The sequence below is a fragment of the Electrona antarctica genome (genome assembly GCF_951216825.1).
Source record: "Electrona antarctica genome assembly, chromosome: 8".
NCBI classification, from domain to species: domain Eukaryota; kingdom Metazoa; phylum Chordata; class Actinopteri; order Myctophiformes; family Myctophidae; genus Electrona; species Electrona antarctica.
The window spans coordinates 46123447-46134715 of NC_136789.1; the positions used below are offsets into that span (position 1 = coordinate 46123447).

Sequence of the window (11269 nt, forward strand, 5' to 3'; positions counted from 1 at the left end):
CTAATTATCATGATAGAATGGCACAATTTCTTTCTATTCGATCTGTGTCTCATAGGAGGGCTGTGGGCAGTTCATAAACCCGTTCACCAGTGACATAATCAATGGGGAATCCAAGCTAATAAGAAACTGCAGGCTTTCTAGTCCTGAAAAGTTGCAATGCGAAAATGGAAGCCATCATTCTCACAATAATAAAAATCTAAAAAAGATTGTAAAAATAATCTTGTTTAAAAAAAAATCTGCCTAACAATGATGTCACTGGTAGACGGGTTTCTGAACTGCCCACAGCCCTCCTATGAGACACAGACTGAGTAGAAAAACATTGTGCCATTTTATCATGGTTATTAGTGAGGACCTATTATATGAAGATAGGTTGAAAAGTGGTGAAGTGGTCCTTTAAGATCACTATTATTGCACAACAATGTTGTGTGATGAAATATAAAATGACGCTCAAGTGGTTAATTGTAATCCTGCTTCTCAATGATTAAATACATTTAAAAACTAATTTATATGATCGCTAAGAAAATAATCGATAGTTGCATGCAGCCCTAATTAATTGAAACTAATAGTAGGAGGGGCCTGTTGGTTAGAGAGACTAAAGCATGAACAGACAAGTTCAAGGGTGCTAACTTCCCACCTGCTCACAGGTCTCTATGGGTAAGTACTAAATGACAAAAAATGTAATGGATACAAATATCTTGGAAATATATTAACCAATACTTACACATCACAGGTGCTTTGAAACGTTATTGTGAATGTTGTCAGTTTTAGATTGAGATACAAAATATGCCTTATATAGCACAAACTATCAATTATTTTTCAAATGTGTCTGGCATAATATGTCTTAATTTATAATAATTTAATTTAAACCCAAGCTTGTAATTTATTACTTCTAATTTTCATAACATATGTCCATGCGTAAAACCTTATTGGATTTGTTATAAAACCTTTGCGCATGGGACGGAACAGTTGCAAGTCATTCCCTGGCCAATTTCACTTAATGTATTAAATCTTCCCCTCTTTCTGGGCTTGCACCATTAAGCATTGTTCTATACTCTGAGATGATTTTCTCCATATCCTCATTGAGTCTTTAATGTCTCTAATGCGCCACATGCTTGTTGACACAAAGATCGCGGTAATGGTCCTGGAGAGCCTAGCACATCCATTAACATTAGCAAAAACTAATTGGTGAGATAATAAGACCCATGTCAGGAAATGAGACAATATTTGTACAGAGCGACGCTCAGAACAAACATGGGGTAGGGAGGGGAGAGGAGGACACGAGCATGTATCTGTTTCGCTGCATGGCTGCAGAGTGCAGACAATGAAGAAGCAGACAGGTTTTAATCATTGTGTGTGCGTGTGTGTGTGTGTGTGTGTGTGTGTGTGTGTGTGTGTGTGTGTGTGTGTGTGTGTGTGTGTGTGTGTTAAACAGTGCAATTGTAAACAGTATGTAATTGTATTGTAGGCACTGTATACAGTAGATATAATTTCCAATGCTTCCTAGCTGAATTAATCCCACTCATTATCGTCACCCACGGGTGGGTCGCAGGAGATTGCAATTGGGTTGCCAATTGGGTTGGCTGGGGACCCCCGGAAATGCTTTGGCCATGTCTCGCGACCCCCGCCCCGCCCCCCTCCCCACCCCCAATACAAATTGACCTCTACAATAACCATAATAATACATTGCAGAAACACAAACAGAAAATACATTGCATGGAAAGGGGGAGTCCGTGAAGAGCTCTAGCGTAGAGGGACCATTACACAGATACAGGCACCAGTGGTGTACAACTGTACATTGTTAGCAATTAAAACCCCCATGCTCTTTCCCTCACGCACACATGATATATATACTCACCCAGAACGGTCAGGTAGGCCTTGGCTGTTCTGACAGGCATGGTGAACAGAGAACAAGTGTACATGCCCTCATCGTTCAGAGAGATGTCACTGATGCTGATGGTGAGTTCTGACCATGACGCATGCACCAGCTCAATCCTGTTGTCCCTCAGAGCTGCAGAGAGAGAGAGAGAGAGAGAGAGAGTTTGTTACTGAACATAATACCACAGTTAGTTCCCACCTTGCTTTTGATTGGTTGGGAGGCATTGTATGTATCTCTATAAAAGATTAGGGGTCGGAAACAACCCTTCCGAGTATTGGGAGAGGCGTTCCGTATCCCAGCCTAGATTGTGTGCGAACGTCGCGCATAATAACAGGACAGTCGGCCTGGGCCGTGGCTCAGTGGTCCAGGCACCCTGGCTGGTAGCCCAGTCTGGCAGTGTGCTACGGGTTCAACTCCCTATCCCGACGGCCTTCACTGCATGTCACACCCCCATCTCTCTCCCCATTTCCTGTCAGCCTACTGTCTGTCCCTCCATAAAAAATATAAAATAAAGGCGAAAGCCACAAAAAAAATAAAAAATAACAGGAGGGTCAGAAAACAACATGCTTGATACTTATCTGGATCACTACTACTGTCTGAGTGGAACGCCACAGGCATGACGGGAGTTGTCTGGATCACTACTACTGTCTGAGTGGAACGCCACAGGCATGACGGGAGTTGTCTGGATCACTACTACTGTCTGAGTGGAACGCCACAGGCATGACGGGAGTTGTCTGGATCACTACTACTGTCTGAGTGGAACGCCACAGGCATGACGGGAGTTGTCTGGATCACTACTACTGTCTGAGTGGAACGCCACAGGCATGACGGGAGTTGCTTGCGACCGAGAAAGAGACTATGAAGTGAAAGACGTTACTTTTGGCACGGGGACCTGTGGTGCGTCGGACAGCTGAGGCTTGTAGATATGTGGGAAGAACACAGTCTATAACGTGTCTTCCTTTTTAAATATACTTTATTTAAATTATTCATGGTACAATGTATGCAGTCATATTACATTGAAGTTGGCAAGTACCACTCCCAGACATATCCCATGTGATCATGTGAGACGATAATGGCGTGATGTTGCTGCGTTCGGGCAACCCTGATAATCCAGAATCAGAATTGGGTTGACGTGGTGTCTGTTTGCTATAGGATCAAGCTTACCAGCACTCCACTTGCCCCAGACTATTCATAAGCACTCTGCCTTGGGTCTAGGGCTTATATTATCCCACGCTCAATGTCTTCACATATTGTACAGTTAATATAAAACGCATTATTCAGGCACATTTCAGCCACCTCTTTTGCCCATTAGCATTAGGACCACTCTACGCAACGTCGTCAAACAGCAACGCGCACCGATGGTAACATCATTCGACAGGCCAGGTTTCTTTCTAGTCTGAAGAGAATCATTTTGTCTGGAGAGAATCATGTTGTGTGTGATGCCCCATTATTGCAACCGCAGGTTACCGCATTTACTATGAAAACGTGCAATTCCCGTCAGACAGCCAGTGTATCACTCAAAATCCCCATTCATGGGAAAGCCCCCATATATGGTGCCAAGGTCTCGTGACATCACTGTGACTTCTGATGTCATAGTAAATGCGATCTGCTGTCGCAATTAAGCCCATATATGGAGATCCCTGATGTCATCAATATTGGCCAGCGACTCCACATCTGACCTCAAACCCTTAGATCTCCATATTATATGGATATATGTTAGAACCTGTTCTGTCATATCCTTCCCCATCCATCCTTCCTCTTCGATATCTCCCTTTTGACTGATACCAGTGTCCATTCAAACTCTAGAAGGGCCTTCCCCAAAGTTATTAGTGCAGCCGCACCCGGCGAAAACTAGAGTTCTCAACAGGCCCGAAAATGAAGGCCCTCATCAAACCCTGTACTCTCAAGAGAATGTCCCCGCTACCACCCTTATATTTCCATATATGGAGCTGACCTGTTCTGACATTCCATATGTTGATCTGACCTCATCAAACCCTGTACACTCAAGACATGCTCCTTATATGGCCAGTACAGAATTCAATAGTGCGAGGTCGCTTCTCGCCCTTAGGTGTCTTACTGGTTTTAAAATACTGTAGTGTGTGCATGTTTATGGTAAATAAATAAAAAAATCATAAGATTATGTGATTGCAACCATATTTCAAAATCGTTTAAGATTTTTTAAATCCTTATGCGTGAGTCCAGTAGTCGAAAAGAGCCATTTGATGTCTACCCTCTCAGGCACACTAGATATATGAAAATGTAATCGGACCCCCAAGACATAGTGGGAATGAAAATCAATAACACAATACCAGGCCAAGAAAGTGAGTGCTGTAATGAGCATTCAGCAAGACGTGAAAGCTGAGATGAATTAAATGGAATAAGGAGGCTGTTGGTGGCATCTTGAAACTGGACTGCCATCTAGGATACTGATTGATGGAGAATGAAGAAATATATATATTCTAATTTAGTTTCACGCCACGAGACAGAAAAATCTTCAGCGTGCATTTATCCTTTATATCTCTCATAGTATGTAGGCCTGCATTTTTATTTGACCATGAAAGTTGGGAAACTAAAGTCAACAGTTGATCATTGTCTGTAATCCTGTCAGAACATCACATGAACCAATTTTGGATCCTGATCCACTGAGTGAGAGACCGTGACCTGTCTAACATTCAGACAAAACCACATAAAATACACAGGCTGCATATTACTCACAGACCTTGTGGGATTTACGGCAGAGTTAAATATTCTACTCACTTTGTTATGGTGGCCTCGGCCTCTCAAGTGATTTATTCTAACCTTCTTTCCCCAGCTGTGACACACTGCTACAATCCTTATTTAACTGGAAGAGCCAATAGCCTTTCACTCTACATCCAAATAACTCACACAAAGCACACGTCATTAAGGTGACTGTGTGTGCGTGTGTGCGTGTGTGTGTGTGCGCGCGCGTGTGTGTGTGTGTGTGTGTGTGTGTGTGTGTGTGTGGGGGGGGGGGGTCGAGTCGCAGTACCCCCCACGTCATGGTAATTTCAAGGAAGTCTCATTAAAAAAAAAGAAAGGCTATTGAGGTCTTTAAATCGCTCTACAAAAACTTTAAAGGTAAAGGCTGTTACACCATCTGGTAGCATGGAGCACCTTGAGGTGTGCTGTGCTCATTGGCTAGATGGTACAGCCCAAGGTAGCTTTATGGGGTCATTTTAAATGTCTACTCTGGCTTTTGTGTGCACCCCAGACAGTGTTTAAGTAGTCTTTATTTGATCTGATATTCATATTATCAGATACCCCCCCTCCATATAAACCAATTAACTAGCCGCCTAACCAAACCTTTCATAACCAATCTCTCAATCTGTAACCCAACACAAATTAAATTATTTTCTTTTTACTAAATCTGACAAGATTTGACAGGAGGGAAAATTGCTGTAAGTGGTCATTAGTAAGAGTTAGAGTAGCCTACTGCCTAATTTATACTGTGTTTTGCACGATGGTGTCAGTTGCCATCAAGATCTGTTCTTTTTGGCAAGCAACACTGTTGAGCGATGGCGTAAATCAGTGGTTCCGGGTCTGGGGACCCCTAGGGGTCCTTGAGGGAGTTCCAGGGGGTCCCCAGCTAAATGATAGTTTGGAACTAAATTGGGGTCTCAGAGATAGATTTGACATTAAATGGGGGTCCGTAGACTAATTCATGTCAAACTGGGGGTCCTTGAAATTAAACGGGTTGAGAATCACTGCTAGAGCCGTAAAAATCTTCTCTTATGGGGGTCCCTGGCATATCTCTTCAAATGGGGGTCCCTGGGTAAATTAGTGTCAATTTGGGGTTCCTTGACATGAACAAGTTTGGGAACCACTGGCGTAAATAATATATTGAACTTATTGATACATTCTTCTGATAAACTTTGCAGTTTCTCATAAGCAATCCACAAACTTGTTAATGATGGCAACAATATACGGTACCGTACTCTGTCTGGTGTATTGATGTGTGTGTGTGTGTGTGTGTGTGTGTGTGTGTGTGTGTGAGAGAGAGAGAGAGAGAGAGAGAGAGAGAGAGAGAGAGAGAGAGAGAGAGAGAGAGAGAGAGAGAGAGAGAGAGAGAGAGAGAGAGAGAGAGAGAGAGAGAGAGAGAGAGAGAGAGAGAGAGAGAGAGAGAGAGAGAGAGAGAAATCTGTATAATGATTTTCAAACAGTGCAGCCTCAGAGGCAGAGTTGTCATTCAGTTGTCAGTATTATTTGCTAATTGGCTTGACACAATGTTCTGGCTCCGCCCTCTGCTCTTTGGGTAACTTATTTTTTAACAATTTCAGACTTAACATTGTGAAGAAAATAATAATGTTTTTTGATGCAAAACTCTTCGGGTCCCACTGTTTTCCCCAAGATTCACGTTGAAAGCTTCTTGGGGAAGTCATTAGAGAATGGGTCTGGTTATAAGGCAGCTTATGAAAAAAAGAACAGACAAGAAAGGTGCGTCAGTAGAGCACAAATCTCCACCAGGAGGCATGTCCCACCTCCCTCCATCTTTCAGTCTGTCTGGGGCATGTGATAACAATGTTTTGGGGTTGGTGAGTGTGTGTGTGTATGAAAAGGCAGGGGACAATGGGGTAAGGGACAATATAAAGGACTGTCATTTCATCATTTGGGTGCAACCAGAGTTGACAGGCTGTATGGACACAAACCTTTGGAGAGTGAACACACTGGAATGATGCAATAGTGGACCTCAGCACATCGCCTGCATGTCCATGCAAAGATCAATAGGGCATATGCACACAGAATAACTCTTCCTACTTCCGGGCCTCTTCAGACTTCCTGGTGTTCCAGGTGTTACTGATGATGCTAATGAAGGCTCTGTTCCATTCTGGTCAAACAGAGTCAGGATGCTGCTATTGTGCATGTTGGCTCACTGGAAACACTCTGCTACACCAGTGGGTCTCACAGTAGCCTCAGAAACCCAGACGTTGTTATAGTCTCACAGTGTCCTTGAGTGCATGGGTTCCACATGGCCCCGTACGGGTAGTGTACAAATGGAATCAAAATTGGACCAGCACTAAATGGAACAGAGCCATAATTAGTATCATCGGTAACACCTGTAAAGGAAGTCGGGAACGGGGCCGGACGCAGAGTTCTTTCCAAAATGGCTGCTGTGTGTGCATACCCGATTGTTGTGCTTAGCGTTCGTGGGAGTTCCAGACCCACAGAAACGCATCCAGGGTGCCGGCCCGATTCCGGCGAGCCGCCCCGTGTCCGAAACGGTTGAGAAATGACAGAGTTACCGTATGGGGGTCCCTCTACTGTACCCTCTACTGTACTGTACTGTACTGTCACTGTACTATACTGGCACACCCGAAATCACCATATATACAGTTAATATGTGCGTGTGTGTTTGTGTGTGTGTTAGGTTACGCACAGGTGGTGAAAAACAACCATGCTGTTTTCGTGCTCAGACGCACCCACCCACCCAGCCAGCCAGCCAGCCAGCCAGCCACCCAGCCAGCCAGCCAGCCAGCCAGCCAGCCACCCAGCCACCCACACACATAGTCACTTAAGGAAGTGGTTGCACCACTTAAAAAAATTCAAATAAATCACAGCCCCCTCATGCATTAGGAGGACATTATAATGCGTGAGGGGGCCGTTATTTTTTTATGTTTATTTTATGTGAAAGTGAAATCCCTCTAATTCACACAAAACTAAAAGCTGTAAGTTGAAAGAATGAATGCTGCATCTGAAGTTCTGAACATGTGCTATTTCTTGTATTGTAGTCTGGCCCGTCAGGTATGCTTTTGGATTGAATAGAAGAACCTAGAACTCACAGCCTACAATAGACAGCATACGCACTGGCATCCTAGCCTGACACTGAAGCCTGAATTCTCATTTTGTTCCACACTTTCACTCCATTATTCAGAACATATTTTTGAATAGTGCCTTTCACATGTCATAGCTACACAGTCTCCTGTCTAGAAGACTTTAAGCGCATGGCAGCAATAACAAAAGGGGGAAAAGAAACATTTACTTTACAAACAATTCAGTCCATCCAGCTCCGCCATGTACAGTAAAGTATTTTATATCATCACTGTCTGTATGTCCAAAAATGTTACTTAAGTTATTATTCAGTCACAAGTTCTTGTTAATACTTTTCGTTGCTAAAATATTTATAAAACCCACCGACAGGCTTTGCTTTTGTTTTTAAGACGATATGACAAAATGTTCAAAAGTTGCAAAAACATCAGATTTAGAAGCTCACACCGGGTCACATCGTGACGCGTTGTGAGCTTGTTGATCAGTAATTTTGAGCTTGTTGATCAGTAATTTTCAAGACTGTTGCGTGTCAGTGTCAAATAAAGTATAAAATAGTCCTAATCACACATGTATGTATATGTATGTATATGTATACATATGTAATTTGTAAGTTATATATGTCATTTGTAAGCGGTATACTGTGGTTACTCTGCGCCCCATTTGATGCGTACCGGTATGTACACTTTGTACAGTATCGTAGCAGCATATGACGTCAGGTATAACTGGTATAACTAGCTCTCAATGATGACGTAATAAAGATGTGGATTAATCGACTTTCGATGGTGACGTATATGTCGATCAGTGTCGGGTGGATTAAAGGAAAGGTGAAAGGTAAAAAAAGAAAAAGTATAAAATAGGACATTCATTTCTGAATAAAATATAAAAAGGATGAAATATGGAGAAGATACAGTACAATGTTTCTGTCAGATAGCAATTATGCTTGCGGGTGTATACAGTATGTGTGTATGTGTATATGTGTATATGTGTGTGTATATGTGTGTGTATATGCGTGCGTGCGTGCGTGCGTGCGTGCGTGCGTGCGTGCGTGCGTGCGTGCGTGCGTGCGTGCATGCGTGCGTGCGTGCGTGCGTGCGTGCGTGCGTGCATTTGTCTGTGTGTGGGTGTGTCTGTCTGTCTGTCTGTGCCATGATCACAGCACTGACACATATATGACACAAACACGTTGACACATGATGACACGCTTTTATCTTCCGTCATTTGCCATGCCATGGGAGGAATGGTTTAGCATGGCTGGCTCTGGGCTAAACAACTCCAGTAAATGACATTGCTGTTCTAATCAGTCTGGCTAAACGACAGCTGCTCTCTCCCTCATTTTTCTCTCTCTCTCTCTCTCTTCCCTTGCAGTTTGTTCATCTGCCCTGCTCCCATTCCTCACAGCACCGGTTATCTCTACATGGCATGCGTGCCAGGCCTGAAATGTACCGATAGGCACACGTGACGTACTGTATCTGGAGGACTGACGGCTGCACTGTGGGGTGAGTACGTTCCTCTGTGTTTGCGTGTGCGTGCCTGCGTTGTGTGTGTGTGTGTGTGTGTGTGTGTGTGTGTGTGTGTGTGAGAGAGAGAGAGAGAGAGAGGGTGTGTGTACAATAGGCAATGGTGCAAGACCATCAAATCAGTTTTACTCGAACACACTGCCAGTTCAGCTAATGTGGAAACCTGTCAGGATAACAGGATATTTGTAGTGATTCATGCATTATGTACACAAGACAAGAACTGGAAGACTATACGCATTCTTCTCCCTGCACTCCCCCTTCGTCACTTTCTCTACCACTATCTCTCTCTCTGTCTCTGTCTCTGTCTCTGTCTCTGTCTCTGTCTCTCTGTCTCTCTGTCTCTCTCTCTCTCTCTCTCTCTCTCTCTCTCTCTCTCTCTCTCTCTCTCGCATTCCATCATTCCCTCCTCTCACGTTTTCCGCGGCACACTCCTCTAGCTTTGTTGCTCTCTCCATATTTATTTTCTTTCTCTCTCTGTCTCTGTCTCTGCTCTCTCTCTCTCTCTCTCTCTCTCTCTCTCATCTCCTCCAATGCTCTGTTCTCCCTCTGGCTCCTCTCATTTTTTCTCTCTTTCCTTCTCTGCCCTTTCTGTCTCCCTCTCTCTTCCCCACATCTGTCTCTGTTCCCCCTCTTTATCGCGGTCTCTCTCTTCTAGGGCTGAAACTATTGATTATTTACTTAGTGATCATCCCATTAATACTTTCCGAATAAACAGTGTCGTGCAAAAATCTCGACGGGTTGTGAGCTTGTAGATCTGCTATATTTTCGCTATTTTATGCGTTTCGCCTATAGTAACATGCCCAAAATAGGGACTGTTTATTAATAAATTACAACATGGTGGTGGTGGTGGAGCGACTGCAGATCCCTTTTCAATAAATTCTTGCCGTCGAGCAGAAAAATCGTATCCCCAAGTTTGTTTTTTATGTTTTTTGCATGAAATGTCACACAAAAGTTGCAAAAGTGTCACGTTTTGAGCATGAACAGAAGATCAGCTATTTTTTAATATATATTTATTTAATTGAATCCTGAAAAGTAGCCTAACAGTTTTGGAAATATAGAGGTTTCCACCCAACAGCAATGGAATGCTAAAAAAGAAAAATCTGACAAAATCATCTCTTTGCTATTGCGACCATTCAGAGAATGAGCGAATGCAGACAAAGAGAGAATGCTCTCTCATTCAAAGGAACGGAATAGAATTATATGAGAAGCATGCATCCACACTTGAGAACGAGAGCATTCCTATAGAAGGAATGTGAGATGGTCTGTGTGTGTGTGTGTGTGTGTGTGTGTGTGTGTGTGTGTGTGTGTGTGTGTGTGTGTGTGTGTGTGTGTGTGTGTGTGTGGGAGGGGGTGATTATCCCTACAGTATATACAATACTGTATATTGTTATTGCTGTTACGGCTCTTATTAAAAAGCCAGTGCCTATGTCTCTTAATAAAAAGCATCGCTACAGTGTACTACAGGAGGTGTACTTTACAGTTATATTTAATGATAAAACATTGACAAATGTGTCAACCTGCTGATCTGAAGTAAATTAAATACAATTAGAATGCTGTTTTATTTTTGAACATATTGGCATCAAAATGGATATACTGAAATGGCCACAGATTAAAATGAATCTGCTCAGGGGGCACATTATTGTTGTTAGCTATATGTTTTCTTGTAATGTTGTAAGCAAAATTCCTGGTTTCAGAAATCAGGGAAAGAGGGTACAAAAAATGTGTAAGAAGAAAAATGTGCACTCTTAAGCACCATGGACAGTGACACTATAGGAAAACACACACCATCCATTTAGCGTCACTGTCCATGGTGCTAAGGGGTAGTTTAGCAGTGCTAGTGGATGGGGGTCACTGTCCATGGTGCTAAGGGGTAGTTTAGCAGTGCTAGTGGATGGGGGTCACTGTCCATGGTGCTAAGGGGTAGTTTAGCAGTGCTAGTGGATGGGGGTACAAGGGTCCATGGTGCTAAGGGGTAGTTTAGCAGTGCTAGTGGATGGGGGTACAAGGGTCCATGGTGCTAAGGGGTAGTTTAGCAGTGCTAGTGGATGGGGGTACAAGGGTCCATGGTGCTAAGGGGTAGTTTAGCAGTGCT

At 43.3% G+C, this 11269-nt stretch overlaps 1 protein-coding gene across 3 annotated transcripts in view; it reads right to left on the reverse strand.

Annotated features, from left to right (window-relative positions):
• cadm2a (cell adhesion molecule 2a) overlaps positions 1–11269 on the reverse strand; it is a 414954-nt gene that overhangs the window by 69785 nt on the left and 333900 nt on the right. For all 3 annotated transcript variants that reach the window (XM_079508605.1, XM_079508606.1, XM_079508604.1), the window contains one exon: positions 1856–2008. In XM_079508605.1, the coding sequence (XP_079364731.1) occupies positions 1856–2008 (153 nt within the window). The remainder of the gene's footprint in view (positions 1–1855; positions 2009–11269) is intronic.